At 39.2% G+C, this 27,175-nt stretch overlaps 1 protein-coding gene across 1 annotated transcript in view; it reads left to right on the forward strand.

The window, feature by feature from the left end:
* NCKAP5 (NCK associated protein 5) overlaps window positions 1-27,175 on the forward strand; it is an 873,870-nt gene that overhangs the window by 344,230 nt on the left and 502,465 nt on the right. The window contains 1 exon segment of the mRNA XM_070423100.1: window positions 17,667-17,730. Within this exon segment, the coding sequence (XP_070279201.1) occupies window positions 17,667-17,730 (64 nt within the window).

The raw sequence follows: 27,175 nt of genomic DNA on the forward strand, positions 1-27,175 counted from the left end.
TTTAGTATATTAAAATATTAGTATATCTGAATGTATTTGCTAAGGTTGCATTAACAAAGTACCACAAACTGGGTAGCTTAAGCAGAGATTGACTGCCTCACAGTTATGGAGGATAGATGTCAAAGATCAGGGTGTTGGCAGGTTGCTTCCTGCTGAGGGCGGTGAGGGTGTGTCTGTTCCATGCCTCTGTCCCAGCTGCTGGTGCTTTGCTGCCAGTATTCAGTGCCCTTGGCTTATAGAACCATTTCCTTAACCTCTGCCTTCCTCTTCACGTGGTGTCTCCCTTGGTGTATCTATCCTCATGGCCCCCTTTTTCTAAGGTTTCCAGTCCTGATGGATGACCCCATTTTAACTCATAATCTCTGTAAAGATCCTAAATCTAAATAAGATCACATTCTGAGATTCTGGGGTTTGGACTTCAACATGAATATCAGCGGTACACAGTCCAACCCTTTACACTGAATATAGACACGTTATTTGTTTTCTGAGATAGAGTGCTCTGTGACTAGAGGGATTAGCCTTAGTCGTCATTGTATTTTCCATAGAACCTATCAAAGTGCCTCCAACATTGTGGCAGTATATTTGTGGAATGAATTCATAGCATTGCCCATCTATCCTAAAAGCCACCACTTTACTGAGCAGAATCTACCTGCTGTGTGTGGCTGATTCCACAGATGAAGGAAGGAGCTTTTATAGCATAGACTGTGCTTCCTTGATTACCTCTCCGACTTCTTCCTTTAGGAACTCACAAGCCTTATTTTCCTGAGCCGAGACAGATGGCTTAAGTCAACTCACAGAAACTGTCTTGGGGCCTTCATGAAAATAGAGACAGAATGAGATTTTAGGGTCATTGATAACTGAAAGCCATGGAAACTAAATTAATTGTCACATAAGGGCTGTTGTCACTCACACCCACAGGTATGTAATGCCCCTCAGAAGATGGTTACCATGTGTTTTCTTAAGAAGCCCCTTTCATGTGATTTACATATAGCCCATTACTTTTGAATGTTATCAGAACTGATGGAAGAAAATAATATATTATTAATAAAATTATGTTGTTTTCAAATTTTTTCTTAATTGCCAGAAATAAGGTAGACCTAGATGGGTCTTTTTAGAGAAATTTTAATATCAAGGGCATAAGTATGGGAGCAGTGCATGTAAAAACATTTCTTAGGAAACAGGGGAACATAAAGAGCCATTCAGCAATTTATTTTTTTCTCAAGAGAAAATTAAGTTTAATAAATTAAGTGGTTCTTCAATGATTCATGAAAAGTGTATCTCAAGGGATTCTTTTTTTGAAGTCTTTGAACTGACTTTACACTCAAGGAAGAAGTTTTTTTAAAAAAAATAGTTTTATATTTTTATTGATTTCTGAGAGGAAGGAAGAGAGAGAGAGAGAGAGAGAGAGAGAGAGAGAGAGAGAAAGATCCATGATGAGAGAGAATCATGGATTGGCTGCCTCCTGCAAGTTCCCCACTGGGGATCGAGCCCACAACCTGGGCATGTGCCCTTGACTGGAATCGAACCTGGGACCTTTCGGTTCGCAGGCCGATGCTCTATCCACTGAGTCAAACCGGCCAGGGCTCAAGGAAGAAGTTATTGCAAGATTTAAGAATAGAAATTTATATACTAAAGTCTGAGGAGTTTTTTGCTCTGATATGTACTTCAGAAACATACTAGATATGAGAGTTTATGGATTTCATTGTGCCCGAGACAAAGAGAGAAGAAGGAGAAAATGGGTTGCTTTAATTCTATATGGTGTTAAGTAAATCAGTAGACCCTGCATTTATCAGAAATGTTGTGATGAAAGCATGTAGTGAAATCTAAGTTCTAAGCAGAAATAAAAAAGGAGGAAACCAAGAATGAGAAGTCCATTTCTTCACTGGTCCATTTATTTACTAGCATGTACATCTGAAATGTTCAGAATGCTACATGCGTGACAGTAGGAGTAGAGATTGCAGGTAGCTTGTGTGGTTTTCTTGGCACATTTGTTAAGCTCTGGGCCATGGGACAGACCTCTGATGCTGAGTATAGGTGAAGGCAGCCTGTGATCTTGCCTCAAGTCAATGAGAATGTCTTTGCCCTGTAGCATGATCTTTCATTCATTGAGCAGGTGTTTGTGCCCTGGACACACAGAGACCATAAAGTCCCAGCCCTCTAGGTCTGATAGCTCAGTAGTGGAGAGAAATAGGCAACCACGATATAGAGGATGGCACAAGTGACTGTACTGATGAATCAATGAATCACTAAATGAAAATGTAGGTGCAAGTGAGACTCCAATTTTGAGAGTGGAAGAATGTGTTCAGTGTAGAACAATTTTGAGCATACTTACATGGCATAAAATTTAGAGAACTTGTAGAAAATACTCTAGAAATGTAGAAAATTAGAAACAATAATAGAAAGCTGCAGAAAGCTCAATAAGCACAAACGTGGGTAAAAAACCTTCAGGAAAGCAGGCAACTGAAATGAGGGTATGAGTTGGTTATTACTAACCTCTGCATCCCAACACATCAAATTCTATTTTAAAAAATCTCCAGTCTTTTTGTGTGTGTGAGTGAGGAGAGAGCTTGTTAATCAACACAGCACAATGTTATGCAACTCCCCCTCTCCAAAACTCAGTGGGGAGCGTGTGGTGGCGCTTTTGAGTCCCGTTACCTCCTACTTATTGCCACACAAAGTCATGTAAAGGTCACCAATTTCAACTTACTGACTTGTATGCATTGTGGATGTAAAGAGATTCCCTCAAGTATGTAATAAAATGGCAATTTAGCGTGTTTGGAAGTTTGAGGGCCAACACTGACATTATGTATTGGAAAAAGTGTGTGCAGAAGTTCCTTTCATCTGGGTTGTAGCCCTAAAAGTTTCGCTAAAATGCCCTCTCGTCCTGAGTATCTGAGAGGCTGAGTAATTAAATAATCTGCTTTGGGAAGGCTAATTAGTTTAACCATTACTCAAGGCCTGCTGCCACCGGTCTCCCCATCTGCCCCCTTCACAGGCACACCTGGCACTCGGCATTGTCCTGCCTCTGTGGTGGGCGCCTCCCCAGGCCGCCTCTGTGTGCAGAGAATGGTGCTCAGCCTCCGGGGGAGCAGGCCTGCTCTCCTCACACGCACACCAGGTCTCCACACGCTTATTCTTGGGCTTATTCTTGGGCCCGCTCAGAAATGGGGAAGGCTAATGATTTATGGGAACTTTCCCCCAAGATTTTAGAGTGTGACTCTCTGCCCCAAAGAATAAATGAGAGTAATCATCTATCTAATTCCCTCGTGGGCGTTTGGTGAGATCTTTGTAGGGAAGAAATATGGAGGGGTGTTAATTGAAACAAAGCCCATGCTGGATCATAGGTTTATAGTGGGAGTTTCATTAGTGTTTTTCTCCTACTCTGTCAGCAGTGTAGGCTATAGCACTGGGAATTCACTGTGAACAGTTATATCAATGGTTTTCCTATTGATGGGCATTCAAGTGGTCAAGAGTGTGTTTTATTCTTGGAGACACAGTCATTTGTTGCATTATTTGTGATTTCTTTTCTTACAGTAGAGGCAATGGTAACAGGTGACGGTAAACGCAGAGGCACACGTTCTAACAAAGGAGGTTTTAACTAAATATATATTTATTACTATTTTACAAGTTGAAAAAAAAATGTATCGTTGTATCTAAACTTAAGAGCCATGGCATGATAGACAGGTTTTCCAGCCTACTTGAGCCTCAGTTTCCCCAGAAGGTAGGGGAAACTGCACACAACAGTGATTATACTCTGAGCCAGGGGATCTGTGAGATTTTCAGAGATCTATAGGTCAAAACTATTTTTATAAGAATGCTAAGATATTATTTGCTTTTTTTGCTCTCATTTTCTCCTGGGCATACGAGGTTGGCCAGAGGCTACTCAACATGGGACATTGCAGGGTACTAAATACAGAAGCCGGTATGAGAATCCAGATGTTTTTGTTAGCCAGACATTGCAGGCATTTGCAAAAGTATAAAACTGTGCCACTTTCTTTGTGTGTGCGAATTTTAGTTTTGAAATCTATCTTACACATATTTCATAATTACATATAGTTTATATTAACCTGTAATGGAATTATTATTTTTACTTCACATATAATAAGGTATATATTAAACTCTCCATTTTACTGCTGAATATAGTAAACATCAGTGGATATCACCCACATATACAAAAGTGTGTTGGAGTCCTCAATGATGTTTTTAGAGTGTAAAGAGCTTCTGATTAAAGAATCATTAGTGTCTGTGTGTCGTGGAGTTGATTACAATATGTATCCTCCTCATAGGATTGTTTGAGGTTTAAATATTTCCTGTAAAGTATTTAGAACAGTGCTTGACATAGTAACTCTTCAATAAATAGTTACCATTGCTATATTTTTCAAGTTGTGACATGTTGCCTTGCAATGGCAAAGGCTGGAGGAGTCGGTAGGGTATCTGTAAAGGAAGGGGCCTGGATAAAATCATGAGCCAAAGGTGCAGGAGCTACAGTGGGACTGAAGTCAATCCTGTCACATTCAAAAGACGGAAAGAACACAAGCAAAACATGCAACAGATATTTTTTTAAATGAAGGTATTATTTGTTTTCTTTATTGATTAAAGTATTACATATGTGTCCTTATCTCCCCATTGCCTACCCACCCCTCCGTCCGTGCCCTTACCCGCCTACTGTCTGTGTCCATTGGTTATGCTTATATGCATGCATACAAGTCCTTGCAACAGCTATTCTTTATAATTAAAATATTTGTGGAGACAGACCTGTTTCCTGTATGACCTTTTGCTAAAAAGCATGACATTTTAAAAATAACTTTCTTAGAAATAGCAGAATGCACCTTCCCATTGAAAAAAAAGGTTAAATTTTATTTTTTGATGAAGTTATTACATGGTGTTCATTTTTGGACACAGCTTTCAGTGCGGCTTTGCACAGCCAGCACTGTGTTGTTGTGCTGACTGCATCTTGGGATGCTGGCTTGCTTGGGTGTGCTCTCTGTCTATGAGACCCTGAGCTCTTAGAGTTTGAAAACATTTTATTCATCTCTATATCCCACTGCCTAGACTGGGCCAGACCTAGAGTAAGTTCATATTAAGTATTTGCTGAGTGAATTAAAGTTTTCATCATCATTGGATGTTATAGTCACAGTTAGCAGAATATTATAAATAATTAAAATAGAGTTTTAAGTACTTTAGAATATAGGAGTTTAACCTAACAACCAGATCTAACATGAAGTCACAGTTTGGGGGGGATTATAGGATTCTTTAATGCCACATGTCTTTATGTAAAGGACACTGACTGGGTTTATACGAGGCCCAGGACATTTTTAGCAAATACATATATGAGCATGTTAAACTTTATTTTTTTAGAAAAGTGAAGTAGAGATTGCACAGATTAGCTGGCAGTGTCATCAGCTCCCACAGAGTACTTGTTGTAATGACAACTTGCTTGATGTGCCCTTAGAGCTGCACCTTTCCGATGCCCTGTTAGTGTGCGGTAGTTTGGGGCAGTGGGACTGAGAAAGCATAGGGGTAATTCTCCACGCTCACCGGGTGCTGGTGCTGCTCTTGCTTCAGGGCATCCTCAGGGGGGACCATCTGCCTGGTGGGGAGCAGGGCTGTGCAGTGGTTTTATTCTCACCCATTCAGGGCGCATGCTGGCTTCCTTGGTGGCAGCAGAACACCAGTTTGTCTCAGGGCAGGCCTGCCTTCCACACTCATGCAACAGATGGTTCTGCATGCCCCTCTGTGGAGGTCCCACACATCCCACACCGAATTATTCCCCCTTCGCAGGCTGCTTCCTCTTGGGGAACGTTTTTCTAAACGTGCAGACGTTTCGGGTCTTTTCTGGGTTTAAAAAATGTCAACGTCCCATTGGCTTCACTGAGGACAGCCTTTCCATAGGCTTAACTTGCAGATGCATCAGCGATATCCTGAAGATCTGGGGTTCTCATCAATCATTGTGTTGTTATTTGTTATCATCTTTAGTTGAGAGTGTCTGGGTCTTTATATTGTAGGACTTTAGAAACTTGGGACTAATTCGTGATTTGGGTATAAACTAAACTAAACTAAAATAAAATAGCTCTGTTTCATTTTTCTTGGAGAGAAAACTTTGATTTTAACTGACAGAGAAGTAAGTACTGTCTCTTTTGTTTCGCTGTGTGTATATTGTTTTTATCTTTCTTTTACTCCTATCCTGCGATAAGCGTCCACAGCTCCCAATGAAATATCCCTGGGCATTTGTTTTGCAGTCATGAAGTCAGTATCCCCTTCATAATGAGCTACTGGCTCTGCTACAAATCAAAACAAAACAGTGATGCATTGCAAAGGCACAGTTGTCAGTTTCTAGCAGATGAGCTCAGGCCTTCAAACAGGAGCAAGAGTGTGAGTGTGTTTAATTTTCCTTGGGTAGCATGCAAGTCAAGGATTCTTTATATTTTACACAAAGCTGTTTTTAAGAACCCTGAATTTGCATGAAAAAGATGCTGGTCCCAGTTGGTTTCACACATATATTGGAACCATGGGGGTTTGAAGATATAGTTTTCTAAGGAACTGGTAAACCACAGGCAAATGAGATTACTGTAAAAAAATAGACAGATCCATTTATTTTCAATACTTTAACTTGATTATTTGAGCCCAGAAATGTTAACACCTAGAAATCCTGAGAATTGTATCAACAACTCTATCACTTCCTTAATTTTAATAGATAATAATAACTCTTCTTTCATACCAAATAAAAATACAATTCCACTGACAAAAAGTCCTAACATAAAATATACACACATAGAATCCCAAGGATTTGAAAAATTGAACCTCAAAAAAAAAGAATCTTTTTTTTTCTTTTTAGCCTTGCAACCCTCTTTTCAGGGGAACTATTTTAGAAGCTTAGCACATGAAGTAGCTCAAAATTGGGGCACCCTTGCTGTAGTGGGATTTAGTTGGCACAGCTCTTGCCCCTGACCCTGGGCTGTTACTTGTAACCTTTAGGACAGTGGTTCTCAACCTTCTGGCCCTTTAAATACAGTTCCTCATGTTGTGACCCAACCATGAAATTATTTTTGTTGCTACTTCATAACTGTAATGTTGCTACTGTTATGAATCGTAATGTAAATATCTGATATGCAGGATGGTCTTAGGCGACCCCTGTGAAAGGGTTGTTCGACCGCCAAAGGGGTCGCGACCCACAGGTTGAGAACCGCTGCCTTAGGGGGTCTTTGCTTCATGGCATTATATGTATTACATTTCCTGAATAAATTATTTAAAGCAATTAAAGAGACGCTTGCTTATATTTGCTGTTTTTAGGAATTGTGCTCCTTCACCACCTAACTACTTTGAATCACATAGCTAGCCTTCAGCAATTTCGCATCTTGTAAATGAGGAGGACTAGTTTGCAGAGCTAGGATTAGGGATTGTCTTTCCTGTGATCCAGACTACTCAGAGATTCTCCGTGTTCACATCACACACTTCCACATGGCTGTTTGAAATTGGGCACATCTCTGTTCATGCAGTGGTGGGTCAGCTCATCGCTACAGTTGATGTTTCTAGTTTCTTCACATTTTACTCTCTGTTCCTCCAAATCAAATGGCTGACATGCTGCCGCTTTAGAGATGACCCTTTTATGTTGGCTTATTCACACTTTCTTTATTGAATGCCAAAAACATAATGTGTGGGCTGATCACACATTTTATGATTTATTCATATTTTTCCTCTTAAAAACTATGTAATGGCTAAAACCATTGCAGTTTTCTTGAATTGAATGAGATTTGACAAGCACTTGCACCATGTGATAATTGCTAAATAGTGTTACAAAGGCAATTTCTTTTAAAGATAAAATAGCGATGTTTCTAACCTTTAAACTGCATTAGGACTCATCGTGTTGAAGGATAATCGTGCTATGGTTAGATTCTCGGTGTTTCTAGAAAGTCTTCTTTATGTTAAACTGCTCTTGTAAAAAGTTATCATGCCATTAGCATATATATACTGAGTGGCCAGATTATTATGACCACCCCATCAGTACTTCGTTGGGCCACCTTTTGCCTTCAATACTGTGGCGATTCTTCTTGGCATTGACTCCACGAGATGTTGAAAGGTGATGCAAGGAATCTGACACCATGCCTGATGAATAGCACTGTCCAGTTCTGTGAGATTTGATGGTTGTGGAACCAGCTGCCTGATGGCTCTTTTAACTTCGTCCCACAAATGCTCAATTGGTTTGAGATCTGGCGATTGTGGGGGCCACCTAAGCAAGGTAAAGTCTCCCTCATGTTCTTGAAACCACTCCTGTACAATAGGAGCACCGTGGCAGGGCACATTGTCTTGTTGGAAGAAGCCATCTCCATTGGGATACACCATCAACATGATAGGATGAACCTGATCAGCAGGAATACTTAGGTATGTTGTGCTATTCAGATATTGTTCCACATGAATTAAAGGGCCCAAATCATGCCAGGAAAACATGCCCCAAACCATAACACTGCCCCCACTAGCTTGAAGGGTTGTACTCATGCATTTGGGGGTGCATGCTTTCATGCTGTTTCTGCCAAATTTTCACTCTGTCATCTGCATGATGCAACTGGAAACGTGATTCATGGGACCACATGACTTTTTTCCAATGCTCGACTGTCCACTCCTTGTGTTCTTGTGCGAATTGGAGACGTTTTATCTTGGTAACTGCATACAGCAAAGGTGTTCGAACAGGCCTTCGGCTGTTTTGCTGATACTCGCTCCATGGCTCCGAGCACCAATAATCATCCCACATTCAAAGGCTGTTAAATCGCGTTGTTTACCCATAACTTCAGGAAAAAAATCACTTCTACTGTCGTGGTAAACAACCTGCTTCCCTATTTATAATGGTCTGGCCCTCTAGCAACTTCAACGTGAAATTATAGCTAATTTGCCTACAAACATCACGTGGTCATAATAATCTGGACGCTCAGTGTCTGTGTATGTGTGTGTGTGTGTGTGTGTGTGTGTGTGTGTGTGTGATCTTTCTCTGTAGATTCAGCCATCAGGAATGATGAATGATGATGCCAGGAAAATTTTCAAAACATTCCTCCATTTCTAGTTCTGTATTTTCTGTGCAGAGTTCTCAGAGTGTGGAGTGTAGCCCTGGAATCTTGGGTACTCCCAAAAGCCTTTCAAGGAACCTGACTTCAGAATTACTTTTGTAATCACAAAGGTGTTATTTGCCTTTCCCACTCACATTCTTAGGTGGGAATTCAGTGGATTTTCCTACAGACTCCACGGGTGCCATCACAGTAGGTTGAATGCAGAAGCAGGCGTGAGAATCCCACTGTCTTCTTTTAGGCCAGACTTCAAGATTATGTGCAAAATTTTAAAGCAGTTCCATTCTTCTCATGACATTTATTTTTGTTTTGGAATATAGGCTTATTTTTTCATTAAAATGTTTTACTTGTATGAACATGAGTTTGTTATTTTTATTTTTAAGGAATTAATACATTTTTTAAAAACTATCTTTTTTCACCTACATGTGGTAAATGTCAATAGATACAACCCACATAAACTTAAGCTCTTTGGGACCTCAATAATTTTTCAGGGTGCATAGGGGTCCTGCCTCAAATATTTGACTATTGCTATTCTATTAGCCCCCCAGTCAACATTCTTACACAGAAATTCACATTGTTGAGGCTTACTATTTACCTGATCGCCTGTGGAGGCTGTGCTTTTCATAATTTTAAATGTATGTAAACAAGCTTTTGTGGCCACCAGAACTAGAAGGTACCCTGTGTTGAGGAGGAATTTATTGGCTTATTTGGAGGCAAACATATCACTGAATAAACAATTGAGGAGAAAATAGTTTAGACTAGAGTTAAACAGGTCTGTATTTGCTATACAGAGGAAGTCAGGGCAGATGAGGTCAGGTTTTGCTATACTAACCTTAGTGTCATCATGGGCATAATAGGAGCTCCAGGGCTCTGGTAATGTGCTAGTGGTTTATTTGGGTGGTGGCAACTAGGGCATGTTCACGTCATGATTATTTATCAAGCTGTGCACTTGTGATTTCTAAATTTTTATATGTAATATTTAATGAAAAAAATACAAAAGCTAAAAATCTTAAATTTAACATATCACTGTACAATGTTAATTGCTTAAAGTATGTACTTTAAAATACTTATGTGAAGGCTCCCGATGCTTATTGTTAGTCCTTATTTTTCTTCCATCTACCAAAGCTTTTTGGTGGGTTATTTGTTCAGGACCATGGTGGTGAATCAGTTGGTGCTGAGTTTTCAGGTTGTAAATAATCTGATGAAGTTGCTCTTTCTTCCTCTCTCATGGCCATCCCCATCCCCATCCCCATCCCTATTCCCACCCTCATCCCCATCCTCACCCCCATCCCCACCCCCATTTCTCATCTCCATCTCTATCTCCAGCTCTGTCTCTCTATATATCTATCTATGTATTATGTTTTTAGTAAAAATAAAATCAATCTCTCTCTCTCTCTCTCTCTCTCATAATGATTTTAGTAAAACTAAAAGGAAGTGATCCAGTCAGTTTAAAAATACACATTTCTGAAATTTTTTTGGTCAAAGTAATAAATGTACATAATATTTGTAAGTTGTACACCACCCCTCTTTCCCTACCTCCAGATCTTTGCCCTGCAAACCACTTTCCATGTTTTAGCTCTAGCTTCTGTATTTTTCATCCTTAAATCTACAAAATATATCTGTATTTTTATTTCTAAATTTTATCACTTTTCATCGTTTTAAATTGTCTTCCTAGTATAGAAGATAAGGATTTAGTGCTCCTATACCACCTATCTCTCACACTTCCCCTTCTTCCAAATGTTTTCATTGTTATAACTTAATTAGTTAAATTAATTAATTATAATAATAAAATTAAGTAAGTAGTATTCACAGCTGATTCTAATAAAATTCTAGTATTGTGTTTCTGGAATAACTTCACTCTTTCCAAGGGTCATTAATTGCCATTGGCTTAGATTTTCATATTCCAATCCCAGGTTCTTAAAAGACTTTCCACTAAAAGTCTAAAAGTTCTCTCAATATTTACAAACACATAGGTTAATTTATTTTTTTAACAGCTTTGTTTTTTTTCTGGGAATCAGCCACTGGAGACTCTTTGTTCTCTAGATCCCTATGTAGCTGTTTGTCTAGCATGATAGCTGGATTCCTACAGAGCTGTTACCTGCTACTCATGGCTTCCTCTTTATTTTTTTGTGGGGGTGGAGGTATACTTCCCAGTGAGAAAGAATTTATAGATTAATTTGATACAAAATTTGACACATTATTAAACCTTCTAACCCATGAATATGGTGTGTGTGTGTGTGTGTGTGTGTGTGTACGTTTGTGTGTGTGTATGTGTATATATTCCTTCAATTGTTCTAATCAGTGTTTTCTAGTTTTTAGTGTAGCTGTGTAACAAAAGTTAAATTTATTTCCTAAGTATTTTGTTTGTGATACATTATAAATAAACTTTTAATTTTTAAATTAGTTGATGTTAGTATATAAAAACACAACTGATTTCTGTATATTGGCTTGTATTATGTGACTTTGCTAAATTCACTTATTAGTTGTATAGTTGTTTTGTAAATTCCTTAGGATTTATATACAATTATGTCATCTGTGAATAGAGGTGACTTTACCTCTTTCTTTTTTTATATTTGTGTCTTTTATTTCTTCCTCTTGCCATATTGACCTGGGTAGGAGTTTTACCTGACTTTGAACTTTATATGCACGAACCATAAAATCTATACTGTTCTCCAGTTACTTCTTTCACTCAACAGTAGTTTGTGTTACTGCATATGTCATGATTAAGTATAAATTATTCCTTCTGCATACCTTATGATATTCCATTGTATGACTATGTCCAAGTTCCATTGTTGAAGGGATGTGCATTTTCTGTTTAAAACTGCTACAGCTGTGCTTCTATGAACATTCTAGCACATGTCTTCTATGTCCATTTCTGTTGGGTTTAAACATCAGAGTAGAATTTCTGGGTCATTGTATAGAGGATATGTTACTTTCCTTTTGTTTTCCCTTATGAGTATTTACTGTGTGTTTAATTTTCATATTAAACAAGAAGTCAGCCCTAGCTTGTTTGGCTCAGTGGATAGAGTGTCAGCCTATAGACCAAAGGGTCCCGGGTTAGATTCCAGTCAATGTAAGTACCTCAATTCCAGGCTCCTCCCCAGCCTGGGCCCTGGCCAAGGCACGTGCAGGGGGCAACCATTTGATATGTTTCTCTCACATCAGTATTCCTCTCTGTCTTTCCCTCCCTCTTCCACTCTCTCTAAAAATCAATGGAAAAAATATCCTTGGGTGAGGATTAAAACAAAAACAAAAAAAACCAAGAAGTCAGTCATATTTTTCTCTTTTAATTCCTTGCTCTGTTCATCAAGACTTGGATCAGAGATCCAAAGACTTGATAAGAAAAGTAAACTCTCTGCTTTTCTTATCAAAGGAAGAAGTGATGACTCCATCTTCTTTCTATGGCTTCTTTCTGTCTGCTGTGTTGCCCCCTCTCATGGAACTCCTGCCCTGGGCTTCCAAAACTGTCTCCCTCAACAGTCTCCTGGGTCTTGTTTTCCTCTTCTAATCTATGGTGATTCAAACAGAACTATTCCTACTAAAAAGCTATTCTACTTACATTATATAACTTACTAACTTATCACCCCAATAAATCTGTACCCATCTAACACCATCCATATTACAATATTATCAACTATAATCCCTATGCTGTACTTTACAACCCCATGACTACTCTCTAACTTCTAATTTATACTTCTTAATCCTTTCACCTTTTTCACCCATCCCCCACTTCCCTCTCATCTTAAAGAAGATCCATTTCATATAATACTGGTTTGGTGCCAATGGACTCCTGTAGCTTCTTCTTGTCTAGAAAACTCTGTTTTTATTTTTATTTCTATTACACTTTGTTTATGTATCATGGACATTTGGGTTGTTTCCAACTTTGGACAATTGTGAATAATACAACTGTGAACATTGGTGTACAAATGTCTGTTAGAGTTTCTGCCTTTTTTTTTTTTCTTTTTAGTTATTGAAAGTACTAGAGGCCCGGTACATGAAAATTCATGCACTGGATGGGGGGTCCCTCAGCCCGACCTGCCCTCTCTCACAGTCCGGGAGCCCTCAGGGGCAGGAGGTGACCTGGAGATCAGGGGAAGGCGATGCCCCATCACACCTCTGCTGCTGCCACTGCTGGCAGCGCAAGCCTTGGCCAGCCCTGGTTACCTGACTCTTGGGTGGCCCTGGGCGGCTGGGAAGCCACCATCTAAGGCTTGCCTGCAACTTAGGCAAGCTCTGGGCAGCTGAGGGGCTGAGGGGATTGGGGGAACTCTGGAGGCAGGTGTGCAGAGCGGCCGGGCCTGCCTGGGGGCAACCCTGGCCTTGCTGCATGCCTGCCATCCCAGCGGGGCTGAGGGTACTGGGCACCACCATCTTGTGGCTGTGGGCACCACCGTCTTTGAGGGCTTGGCAGTCAATTAGCATATTCCCTCCTTATTGGCTGTGGGTGTCACCATCTTTGAGGGCCGGTCAGCCAATTAGCATAGTCCTTCCTTATTGGCTGTTGGTACCGCCATCTTTACGATGGCTTCAGGGCCAATTAGCATATTCCCTCTTTATTAGATAGGATTACAGATGTTCCCTTTGTTTCCTCATTGACCATTCTAGCCTGCCCCCTCCCTCTACCCCATGCCTTCACCACATTATTGTCTGTGTCCATGGGTTATGCATATATGCATACAAGTTCTTTGGTTGATCTTTTCCCATCCACCCACCAACCTCCACCTTCCCTGTGAGATTGGACAGTCTGTTTCATGCTTCTATGTCTCTGGATCTATTTTTTTCATCAGTTTATTTTGTTCATTAGATTCCACATATGAGTGGCATCATGTGGTATTTTTCTTTCTCTTACTGGCTTGTTTCACTTAGTATAATACTCTTCAGGTTCATCCATGTTGTCTCAAAGGGTAAGATAGCCTTTTTACTGCTATAGTATTCCATGTAAATGTACCACAGCTTTTTTATCCACTTATCTACTGGTGGGTAATTGGTCTGTTTCTAAATCTTAGCTATTGTAAATTGCATTGCTATGAATATAGGTGCATATAATCTTTCTGATTGGTGGAAAGTGTTTATCAGTCCTTTTATTCTAAATGATATATTTGCTGGGTAAAGTAATCTTGGTTGCAGGTACTTGCTTTTCACCACTTTGAATATTTCATGCCAATCCCTTCTGGCCTGAAAAGTTTCTGTTGAGAAATCAGCTGACAGTCTTATAGGTGCTCCCTTGTAGGTAACTAATGGCTTTTCTCTTCCTGCTTTTAAGATCCTTTCTTTGTCTTTAAACTTTGACATTTTAATTATGATGTATCTTTGTGTGGGCCTCTTTTGGTTCCTCTTGTTTTGAACTCTCTTTGCTTTCTGGACTTGTATGTCTATTTCCTTCACCAGGTTGGGGAAGTTTTCTGTCATTATTTTTTCACATATGTTATCATTTTCTTGCTCCCTCTCTCCTCCTTCTGCCAACCCCATGATGCAAATGTTGGTATGCTTAAAGTTGTCCCAAACGCTTCTTAAACTATCCTCATTATTTTGGATTCTTTTTTTTTCTGTTCTGATTAGTGTTTTCTGCTTCCTTATATTCCAATTTTCTGATATGATCTTCTGCTTCATCTACTTGACTATTGATATCCTGTAATGTAGCCTTTATTTCAGTTAATGTATTCTTCTTTTCTGACCTTTTTAATATGTTTTCTAGTTCCATTTTTATGTTTCCTGTCTCTTTGTTGAAGTTCTCATTAATTTCATCTACTAGTAAGTATTTTGAACTAGTGTTTTGAACTCTGTATCTAGTAGATTTTTGGTTCCATTTTGTTTAGTTATTTTTCTAGGGTTTTGTTCTGTTTTTTTCATTTGGGATACATTTCTTTGTCTCCTCATTTTGTCAGCCTCCCTGTTTTTGTTTCTGTGTATTAGGCAAAGCTGCTATGTCTCCTGGGCTTGGTAGAGTGTCCTTATGTAGTAGGTTTCTGTAGGGTCCAGTGGCACAGACTCCCCGTCACTAGACCTGGGCACTCTAGGTGTGACCCCATGTAATCTGTATACACCTTCTGTTATAGTTAAGCTTTGATTGCCATTGGCTCATCAGTGGGAGGGATTTACCCCCAGACAATTGGCTGTAAAAACTGGCTGAAACTGCTGTTGAGAATTAGCTGTGCCAGGTTCATTCCAAGAAACAGAACTTACCTCAGTGGGGCTCTGGTTCCTTCTCTGTTTGCCCCTTAAGTGTGTCACTTGTGGAGGTGGCTCCAGGGCCTCCCAGGAGATGCAGGCTAAGGTCAGCCATTACCTGTGTCCTACCTGGTATTACCTGGCCTGAGCTACAAAGTGATCTGCAGATGGCTGCTACTTGTGCTGGTCTAGGAAAGGCCAAGCTGAGAACCAAAGCTGGCTTCTGCTAGTGCCAGGCCTAGGGTCACTTAGCAAGAGGTACAAAGCATGTTGAGGCCAAATGCTGCTTGTTTAAGAAATTTTAGGAAAGTCTGAAGCATGAGCCAAGACAGGGCATTGGTATGCAAAAACCACTGGAAATAGCTTGGGTGGACCTATAAGTGGGTGACGCAGGGCCTCAGGTTATCAACAGTGGTAGCCTGGTTGATGGAGACTCAGAAATAGTGCCCGCCCACTCTGTTGGGGGAGGGCTCCGCAAAGGAACAATAGCCTCTGCCAGCACTTACGTCTGGAAGAAAGCTGCCACTACCCAGCTCTCATCCTGATGCCAGATAATTTAGTTCCTCCCTGTATGTCCCTAATGCCTTTCAAGCTGCTGCCTCAGTGCTTCAGAGTGAGTGAATACAAGTAAGTCCATGAAATGGGCCCTTTAAGAGGAACTTCCTGGGACTCCAGCAGCCTCTGTCTTACTTAGCCACAATCCCCACTGGTTTTTACAGTCACAAGTTATTGGGCTTTCTCTTTCTGACTCTGGAATTCTGGGGCTGGGGGGTTGATGTGGGGCTGGGTCCCCTTGATCCTCAAGAGGGACCTCTGCAGATGTATATTTTACACATGGGTGTGGGACCAGCCTGTTCCACCTCTGTACCCCTCTTTCCAATCTCGATGTGGCTTCTTTATATACTTAGTTGTAAGACTTCTGTTCAGCTAGATTTCAGAAGGTTCTGAATGATGGTTGTTCTGTAGTTTAGTTGTAATTTGATGTGGTTGTGGGAGGACTTGAGGACCACGTTTACCCGCACTGCCATGTTGGCCAGAACCCAGCAAATGCCTTTCTGGCAGTCACAGGCATTTCAAAGGCCCAGTTAGGAGGGGAGACATCATCTCACTATCTGAGAATTGAGTTGCTTCCTCATTGCAGGTAGCTGATCCTGGGTAGAGGGAAAGCTGAGAGATGTAATATCATTCAAATACTAGTAGTTTAACATCTTCATAGAAGTAGAAACATTTAAGTGACAAGTAGAAACATTTCAGCACCCCTTTCCCAAGGTTTCTATCCTGATCCTGCACCCCCTTCCAAAGCTCTCTGTCTGATCCTGCACCCCTTCCTAAGCTCTCTGCCCTGATCCTGCACCCCTTCCTAAGCTCTCTGCCCCGATCCTGCACCCCTTCCTAAGCTCTCTGCCCTGATCCTGCACCCCCTTCGAAAGCTCTCTGCCCTGATCCTGCACCCCTTCCAAAGCTCTCTGCCCTGATCCTGCACCCCCTTATGTAAATTAAGATCTGAGGATTACTGGAAGAGCTCACTCACCCTTTTTTTATCTATCAACTTTTTTTTATATCAACTTTTTAAAGAATAATTGAAAAGCTGTCCAAAATGCAGATACCTATCTTTTTTAAAGTATTCTTAAAATCCCTTGGAATATTAGCTTTTTTGGAAGTGAAATCAGAATTACAATTATAAAAGGTAATAAAAGAACCCCATTGTAAAATAAAGAATACTAAAATAAATAATCTGATTTTTCATTCTACATATTTCCTAGATCTTGAAAAACTATATGCAGAATTTTTCCTGGCTCCTGAAAAAATGATATGTAAAAATTTTATTTAGCCTTTGAAGTAAGGAAAACCTAATTTTGATCCTAATATAGTACATACCAGCTGGGGGCTTGGCTTGTTACTTTGCCTCTCTGAGCCCCTGTTTCCACATCTATAAAGTGGGGATAATAAAACTTACTATTATCAGACGCATATAAGATCAGGTAAAAGTTTTCACATGGTGCCTAATACATAGCAAGTCTGCAAATGATTTTCTCTTATTATTTCAAGAATGATGCAGTTATATTTTGTTTGCTTTTTTAAAATTCAGTATCAATAAAAGCAACAGATATAAAAATAATTAAAATATATATGAGCAAAGTTGGTACAGAAAGGACACAGAAAATTTATTTATAAATGTTGTAAGTTAATGAACTTAAAGTTTTATTCAACATTTCTTTGGCTATTTTTAAATCCAAGGCAAAAAAAATCTCTTTCATGACACTCAATGAAAACAATGCACTAATGACCATTCACTTTAAATATTTATAGAAAGTTTAGTGGAGGAAGTGAGCTAAACCAAGGAAGGAGTTCCTCTGAGACCTCAAAAGAATGTTTCTGAGCCATGCCAGTGCACCTCTCACCCCAGAAGAATGGTCAAGTAATCCTGCCCTTCTGTCTCTCCAGGGAGAAGCTGGCGGTGGCCCGACTGCAGCGAGAAGTTGCCGAAAGGAGAAGTGAGGGGGCCATGGTAAGTCCTGGCTGGTCTGCCCTGATCCTGCACCCCCTTCCAAAGGTCTCCACCCTGATCCTGCACCCCCTTCCAAAGGCCTCCACCCTGATCCTGCACCCCCTTCCAAAGGTCTCCGCCCTGATCCTGCACCCCCTTCCAAAGGTCTCCACCCTGATCCTGCACCCCCTTCCAAAGGCCTCCACCCTGATCTTGCACCCCCTTCCAAAGGTCTCTGCCCTGATCCTGCACCCCCTTCCAAAGGTCTCCGCCCTGATCCTGCACCCCCTTCCAAAGGTCTCCACCCTGATCCTGCACCCGCTTCCAAAGGTCTCCACCCTGACCCTGCACCCCCTTCCAAAGGTCTCCACCCTGATCCTGCACCCCCTTCCAAAGGTGCCTGGTTTGAAAGGCGTTTTGTCTCATGAAGGATACTTAAGGAAAGTATTTGCTTGCAGCTAACTGAATGCTGTATTTGTACATAACGTGTTTATAATGTAGCCTAGACAGCTCTGCCATTTACAGAGAGGGGAGAGAGAGAGAGAGAGAGAGAGAGAGAGAGAGAGAGAGAGAGAGAGAGAGAGATTGATTGATTATGAAAAATAACTATTTGGGCTTTGAAGAGGATGTTCAAATGGTAATAAGTCTTCATTTTCTTGATCTACTGAATGCCCAGGCTTCCAGCTGTGAGCAGGATGTCCATAAATGAGCAATCTTAGGTTTTCAGATAAGGAGAGTTCAGCATGACTCAAGCATCTCAGTTCTTCAGACCTCAAATACAAACCACCCTAAGGAACACTTAGATGTTCGCTTAATGGCATTGTGTATTATTTTCTTCTGACTGTTCTAAGGGCATCTCTCCCTGTCCTTTTCAGCATGTGTCATTTAGAAAACTGTGGTCTGAATTGTACTAAAAGTCAGTATGGTTGTTTTGGTCCATTTCAACTTCATTTTATGGATGGTCTTTGCCAAAGTATCTGCCTGTATACTACTCTAACATCAGAGATAGCTGTCTGGCGACCCCTGTGCATATGTGGGTTAACTGCTGCTGCTACCTCTGAGGGGGGAACATTTCATGCCAGATTTTCCCCCACTTATGACAATACAATAGAACATGTACAATTTCTCAGCAAAAGAATTAGCTTTTTTTTGAAAAGGGGAAGTGATGCATTTTTAGATCCTGAAAGCTGCTTCCATTTGATTTCATGAGAGTTAATTGATAATCAAGCCACTGAAAGAGGAAGATTTAAAAAATATGCTGGCCTCACTCTTCTCCAAAGAGTGATAGCAAAGGGCTGCAGCAAGGGGCTGCAGGTTGAGTGGGCCCTGGAAGGTGCCTTGGCCTGGAGCAGCTAAAATACTCACGGGATCACGTGGTTTGCTCTGCTCCTGATCTTAATGCAAAGAGGACCTTGAATGTTCAAATAATACGAAGCAAGTGCTCACAAGCATTTTTGAGCGATGAATTGGAAATAAGTTGGAGAAAATGAAGGTTTAGTCTAATGGTAAACTGAAAATCTTCAATGTGGTGTTTTCCTGCACTACAAAACGTTTAGGGCCAGGCCATTCCTCGGTATTTCACTCTTGTTCGGGGCTATTCCTACTCCTTCGCTGTGCTCCACTGACAGTGAGGAAGGCTGTCTCAGGTCTCAGTTGCTTCATTTTTAAAACTAGGAGGTTGGAATTGTATGATCCATGATCCCATCAGCTTCGTGGATCATGCTACTGGACATTTTTTCATAGAAAGATTGTATCATTGTGAGCCCTTTCTGATAATAACTAAATAATAGTTAAGCTCATCAAAAGTACAGGCCTCTGAAGAGTATATCTTTCTGACTCTGACAGTGAATGGGCCTGAGATGAAATCATCACAGACAGATAACTCTCTTGCCTTTTACAAAACAAAACCCTCTTTTAAAACATTATAGATGTAATTGTTCAGCGCAGAAAATACCCAGAAAACACAGGCAAAAAAATGACTTCGATTGCTATAAAATAACATTGGAAAAGTTTCCGGTGTTTTATTACTCTGTATTTAATGACGGTAATGAAAGAATCACATTTATGCATTGATTGATTTAGCACCCACTGTGTGTCCAGTAACATTCTAGGCACTGGGGAAACAGTGGTGAAAACAAAAAACAAAACAAAACAAACAAAAAACAGGCAAAAGTCTGAGAGTTTACATTCTAGAAGTTGTGGAAACAGATATCCCATGTAATTAGAGTGTTGGATGGTGGGACCAGCCATGAGAAAATAAAATCAAGGTAGGGGACATGGGGAGTTTAGGGCCTAGCTGTGTTAATTTCAGTAGTAAGTCACTGAAAAGCTAATATTTGAGCAAAAATCAAAGTGGGTGCAGGAGTTCACCATGCACCCCCTTCCAGGATGAGCATTCCAGGCAGAGAGATGAGCAAGTGCAAAGGCTGCTGGAGGGGAGTGGGGGAGAGGGCAAACAGTAGAAGATGATGTCAGAGAAGTGATGGGGCAGAGGGTAAGTCACTGAGGTCCCCCGGGGTTCCCCGGTTCCTACTCTGGGTGCCTGGAGCCTTTGGAAGCCTTTCAGTGAGGCAGTGATATGATTGGATTTACCACTGTTCATATTACTGTTATTTCCCCCTTTCATAATTTATCACACTTCCATTCCACAGAGACACCATAAGCCCTGATTTTCTTTAATGTCCTTTATTTTGTTTGTTTTTCAGTATTTTTTCCTCTTTCCTTACCTAGTCAAACCCCCCTGAGTTTTCTACTTAATTATATGCTTGAGCTTTTCTGCTCCTAGGATTCATTTATTTCTGAAGTCCTGGTTCTTTCTTCTGACAGCTCCTTAAATCAGGCAGTTCTATTAATCCTCCAAATTTAATTCTTGCTGTTCCAAGCCCAGGACTTTTGTCATGCCTGTAGCAGAAATGGAAAAGAGTTCCTCACAACCAGATCACCTCTTGTTTTAAAATATCACTAGGTATAGCATTCTATGTTTTGACACACACACACACACACACACACACACAAAATAAATGGTATGCAAAAAGTTATTTAAGAAATATTTCAAAAAAGCTATATAATTGAGGCAGGTAGTTATTTTTAAAATCATTAAACCTGTTATAATCAATGAACCTGTTATAAATAAAGCCTTTAATGCAAAGCATGCCTTTATTACAATTTGACTTAATGCAATAAATCTCTTTACTTATACGTTTTAGGAATAGTACCCAAGGCACCATTCTTTTGATAGTTGTTTTATTTTTTAACATACTTTTTATTTTGGAATGATTTCAGACTTACAGTAAAGTTGCACACCTGCATACCCTTTAACCAGTTTTCTAGTGTTAACATCTGAACATAACTATAATATAATTATCAAAAAGCTAAGAGATTAACATTGCCATATTAGTATTAACTAAACTCGAGGCTTTATTTAAATTTCACCAGGTTTCCAATAATGTTCCTTTTCTGATCTGGATTCACTCCAGGGAACCACACTGCCTACAGAGAGGTTCCCTTCTGATGACTAGTTGACACGTGTGTGGGAGGAATAACATGAGCTTGAGGTTGAGATAGGTCCAGATTCAAAGTCTAGCTCTACCAGCTGTTAGTTGTATGACCTTGGACATGGTATTTTATTGGTTTATATGGATTCTGCATGCCCTATTGTTCTGTTAACTCAAGTCTTTGGGAAGGCTTTCTTTCAATATTAGATGTTTCATATTTGCTTCCTTTGTTCTTAACTCTTTCTTCCATGAAATAACTACAAACATTGTTTGCATACTTCTTTCATTATTTTTCACAAAAGGCTGTAAGATTATATTTCTCTTAATTCTGGGAAATTGTGTTTCAGCTTGTGCTTCCTCTCACAGGCTCCGTTTACTACAAGATCTCTTCTGTCCTTTAGACTCCAATGTCATTTTAAATATTGTTGTGTGTGAAAAGGTCCATTCCACCCAAGAGTTATAAAGATATTCATTCTCATTATCTTCTAGAATATATATATAGTTTTTATTTTCTGCATGTAAATCTTTGAAAATTCTGGGTAGAGTTAAATTGGTGTGAGGTAAGGATAAATATAATGTTTTTGCAAACCAATAGTCATTGTGCATCATGTATTGAACCATTTAACCTTTATCATAGTCCAAATACCTGTGTCAATATGGATCAATTACTGGACTGACCATACTCTTCCATTAACTTTTATGGAGAGAGAGAGAGAGAGGGAGAGAGAGAGAGAAAGAAACTGGGAAACTGGCTTCCTCCTTCATGCTAGAGATCAAATCAGCAAACCAGGTATATGACCTTGACCGAGAATCAAATTCACAACCATTTGGTACTCAGGCCAATTCTCAAACACTAAACATACCATCCAGAGCTCTTCTGATCATATTTTTTTTCTGCAAACTAGTAAAGACAATTTTACTTATTGAATAGAAGTAAGAGTTAATAATATATATTTGTATTTATTAAAGAGCAAAAGTATTTTATATGTACTTATGATACAATAAAATATCTCAGAGAGAGTATTTCACGTTATATAAACAATGGCTTAAATAGAATTGCTGTTTTCTTATGTTTATTTTTTTTATTTTAGAAGAACATTACTTCTCCCACTGTTAGTTCATCTTTGTTTTTGATTGAAGAGATATTTGTATCTACAGAGCACTGATATCCTACCAATCACAATTTTATTAAAATGCTTGGGCTATAATTATGCAATATATCAACATTCTATGGTTTCTTATCATCCCAGTGATTAATTTCTATTTGGGAAAAATGAAGATACAATTTCTTCATTACACATCTAAAGGCACTAAGGAGACACAGGGTCCCTGCTTACCCGGTTAGAAGATGCCCTCTTCCCTGCATCCACAAATTCAGACACTGGCCTCCTGTTACCCTACTGTCCTACCACTACATTCATAGGCACGCCCCCTTTTTTTTATTTGGCACAATGCACATCCAAGGAGTAATGATCAAAGACAGATATTGACAGTTGGATAAGGAATTTGAGAGAAAGAAGAGTTTGAGGATGTGGGAGGATCGGGACGTCTGGACCTTCCTTGTTGGAGAATGAGGCAGACTTTGCAGTATCAGTAGCCCTCCCCAGGTCTTGCTCCTTCAGTGCCACGGTGCGGACAGTCAGCCTGGCACTAGTCCTGGAGTTGTCTGGGTTAGCTGCTACTAACGTGGACAGAACCACTTGGAAGAAACTTCACTCCTGGGCCTGCATCTGTTCCTGGTTTCCAGGGGATCTCCCTTTAACAGCCGGGATCTCCTCTAACATCTGCATAGTGTCTGAGAGGTTTCCACCTAGTCTTACTTTTAACCTGCTTGTTCTCTGCCCTCAACAGCACGTGAGCATATTTTTCCTTTGAGTAACTTGTAAAAAGCAAAAGTCACAGTGTCAAATACTTGTTATTTAAGAAGAAGAAATAATTTCTTTTCACTTAGGAGACAGGTGAAACAGGAACATTGCACAAAACCCAGGGGACATTGCCTTGGCAAACTGTCAGGACTTTGCCTAGTATGCCCTTCTCCTTGCCACTGCTGAACAGCTGTTTAGACAGCGGGGTCTGGCCTCTGACAGACAGAAGGCAGCCAAGAGAGAGAAAGTCAGAGTTTGAAAACCCAGGAGCAAGAGGGGCATGAAGCATGGTCCCTAAACATGCCAATTCTCCTAGCTTTCTTAGGGTCAGACTTGCGTTTTGGTAGAATTAGAAAATGGGTGTTCACACTAGCCCAGTGTGTGCTACAGCTTACTTCCTAACTGCTAGTCGTCCAGGGCGGAGGTTAGGATAGGGAAAGGTGAATGAAGCTTTTGAAAAAATTGAGGTATAGTTGACATATTTGTTTGGGGAACATAATATAAGGATTTGAGGTAATCACCCCAATAAGTCTGGTTACCATCTATCACCTCACACAGTTACACTTTTTTTTCTTGTGATAAAAACTCTTTAGCTCTCATCACAAGAAACTTGTCAACTACTTTCAAATATGCAAAACACTATTACTAAGTACAGTCACCATGCTATACATTATGCACTCAGGAGTTGTTTATTTTATATCTGAAAATTTGCACTTTTATACCCTCTCCCACCTTTGACACCATCAATCTGTTCTCTCTATCTTTGAGTTCATTTTTTTAAGATACTACATATAAGTGAGATCATACAGAATTTGTCTTTTTCTGTTTGATTAATTTCACTTAGCATAGCACTCTCAAGATCCATCCATGTTATTGCAAACAAAAGGATTTCCTACTTTTTTATGGCTGAATAATATTCTGCTGTTCGTGTATACACACACACATATTATATATAATATTATGTATAATATGTATGGCTAGTTTGTTTATTCATTCATTGGCAGCTTACTTAGATTGTTTTCATGCCTTGACAATTGTAAACAATGCTGCAGTGAACATGGGGGTGCAGACATCTTTTGAACACAGTGATTTTATCAACTTTGTATACATACCCAGATGTGGGACTGCTGGATCATATGGTAGGTCTACTAGTATTATTAATTGGGGGGAATGGGGGCCTTCATAATATTTTCCATAGTGACTGCACCAATTTACATTCCTCTCAGCAGTGCACAAGTGTTGCATTTCCTCCATATCCTTGCCAGCACTTCTTACTTGTGTTTTGGTGACAGCCACTCTGCTAGGTGAGAGGTGCTATCTCATTGTGGTTTTGATGTGCATTTCCCTCATGATTCGTGATGTGAACACCTTTTCATGGACTTGTTGGCCATCTGTATGCCTTCTTTGGAAAAAATGTCTATTCAAATCCTCTGCCCATTTTTAAAATTGAGTTGTTTATTTTTTTGCTTTTGAGTTGTATGAATTCTTATATATTTGGATACTGACCCCTTATTATATAAGTGACTGGCAGTTATTTCCTTGCATTTGGTAGATTGCCTTTTCATTTTGTTCATGGTTTCCATTGCTGCACAGAAGCTTTATAGTTTGATGTTGGCCCTCTTGTTTATTTTTGCTTTTGTTGCCCTTGCTTTTAGTGTCAGATCCAAAAAATCATCACCAAGACTGATGTGAAAGAGCTGCTGCTGATTTCTTCCAGGGGTTTTATGGTTTCAGATTTTACATTCAAGTCTTTATTCATTTTGCATTAAATATTGTGTGTGGTGTAAGTAGTCATCTAGTTTCATTTTTTTTGCTTATGGCTGTCCGGTTTTACCAACACCATTTATTGAAGAGACTATCCTTTCCCCATTGTATATTACTAGCTCCTTTGTCATAAATTAATCTGCCACATATATGTGGGTTTAATTCCAAACTCATTATTCCATTCCATTGATCTATGTTCTATGCCAATACAATTGTTTTGATTACTTGTAGCTTTGTAAAATAGTTTGAAATCAGGAAGTGTGATGCCTCCATTTTTGTTCTGTTTCTCAAGATTACTTTGGCTATTCCGGGCTTGTGTGTGTGTGTGATTCCATACAAATTTTAGAATTGTTTGTTCTATTTCTGTGGAAAATGCCATTGGAATGTTGATAGGGATTGCCTTGAATTTGTAGGTTGCTTTGTATAGTATGGGCATTTTCACAATGTTCATTCTTTCAATCCATGAGCATGGAACACCTTTCCATTTCTTTGTGTCTTCTTCAATTTCTTTCACCAGGTCTTATGCTTTTCAGTGTACAGTTCTTTCACCCCTGTGGTCAAATTTATTCATAGCTATTTTATTTTTTGATGTAATTGTAAATGCAATTGTATTCTTAATATTTCTTTCTGCTAGTTTGTTACTATTAGTGTATAAAAATGGAACTGATTTTGGAAAAAAAAAAACTGTGATTTTTATCAGCATGGAAAGTTTGCACTTGTCTCTTTTTGTTAATTTACTAGTGTTAGAAACAGTCAAGGCTCAAGGCAGCTCAGATTAAAGTCTCATTCAAAGAGAGAAGCATCATTCTCAGTGTCTACAATGGCTAAAATATACCCACAATATATATTTGGAAAAAGAGCCAGGAGTGTTTTTTTCTTTCTTACAAAAGCCAACGTAATAAGTTAGAAAGCCAAGTGGACATGACTTTCTAAGAGTTTAGAATGGTAGGTACCAAACTTTAGGACAGGTTTTGGAATATTTACTAAATTTTGGAATAGTCCCTGCATTTTGCTTTGCTCATTTATCTATAGAACATATCCAGCAGAGAATAATAAATGGAGTCTTTGCTCCATGAAATTTATAACATAGAATACTTATTAGACAAATGCATCAAAGTCATACTTTTCATGATCCCTGCCTATATTCAGTGATATCAGAAATCAGTAACAGCCAAAAAATGGATCACTTTGAAAATTCAGTAAAATACTTTAAGTAATTCATTTTAAACAAACACAAGGGAAATTAAAAGTATTTCAGCTGAATGACTCTGAAAAGACTATATATACACAAACTTATGAGATATCAAATTAATATTTATGGTGTAATGTATCACTTTAAATGCATGGAGTAGATAGAAAAAGAAAAGATGTAAATTGATTAATCTCCAACTCAAGCATTAATAAGGAATAATAAAATAAACCTAAAGAAAGAAGAGAAAGAAATAATGGAACAAAACAGAAGCCAATGAAGCTGAAAATGAAGAAAGAAACTAGAAAACATTTTAACAATATTAATTTATTCACATACACATAACAATCATAAGACAATTAGACGTGTGAGCACTGGGTATTTGATGATATTAAGAATTATCATTAATATTCAGTTCATTTATATTCTTAGTATTATGATTGTTTTTTTAGTCCATATTGTTTAGGTGTGCATACAGAAATATTTTACCAGCGAAATGCTGTAATGTCTGGGTTTGCTTCAAAATAATTTTAGAAAAGGGAAGTAGGTGAGTTTAGATGAAAAAAAAAAAAAAAGGCCATATTTTATAACTGTATAAGTTGAGGGTGTGTTGTGCTTTTCTTTCTACTTTTATAGATGTTTAAAATTTTATATGCTATTTTAAAAAAAATATGCATCCTAAAAAGCTGGCAGGCTCTGATGATTTTGCAGTGCAGTTCAAGCATACCTTTAGTGTGGAGATACTAGTTATACAAACTGGTGCTGAAAAAGACAATGAGAAAACTATCCCCAACTCACTGTTTTAAAATAAACAACATTTTAGAAAAGTTAGTACAGAGATAGTACTGAATTGCAAAGATAGTACAGAGATTTCCCATATGCTGCATACCAAGATACCAAGATTCCCCAATTATTAACATTTTGCATTTGTATCGTACATTTGTCACAACTAGTAAACCAATAATGATACATTATAGTTTCACCTGATGTCCTTTTTTCCATTTCACGATCATATCCAGGACACGTTACACTCACCTGTCATACCTCCTTAAGCTCTTTTTGGTTGTGACAGATGCTCAGACTCCCCTTGTTTTTGAGGAACTTGAACATTTTGAGAACTGGTTAGGTATTTGGGGGGATTTGTCTCATTGAGG

This window comes from Myotis yumanensis, unplaced genomic scaffold, assembly GCF_028538775.1.
Source record: "Myotis yumanensis isolate MYYU_CA2020_CCGP unplaced genomic scaffold, mMyoYum1.0.hap1 SCAF_8, whole genome shotgun sequence".
NCBI classification, from domain to species: Eukaryota; Metazoa; Chordata; class Mammalia; order Chiroptera; family Vespertilionidae; genus Myotis; species Myotis yumanensis.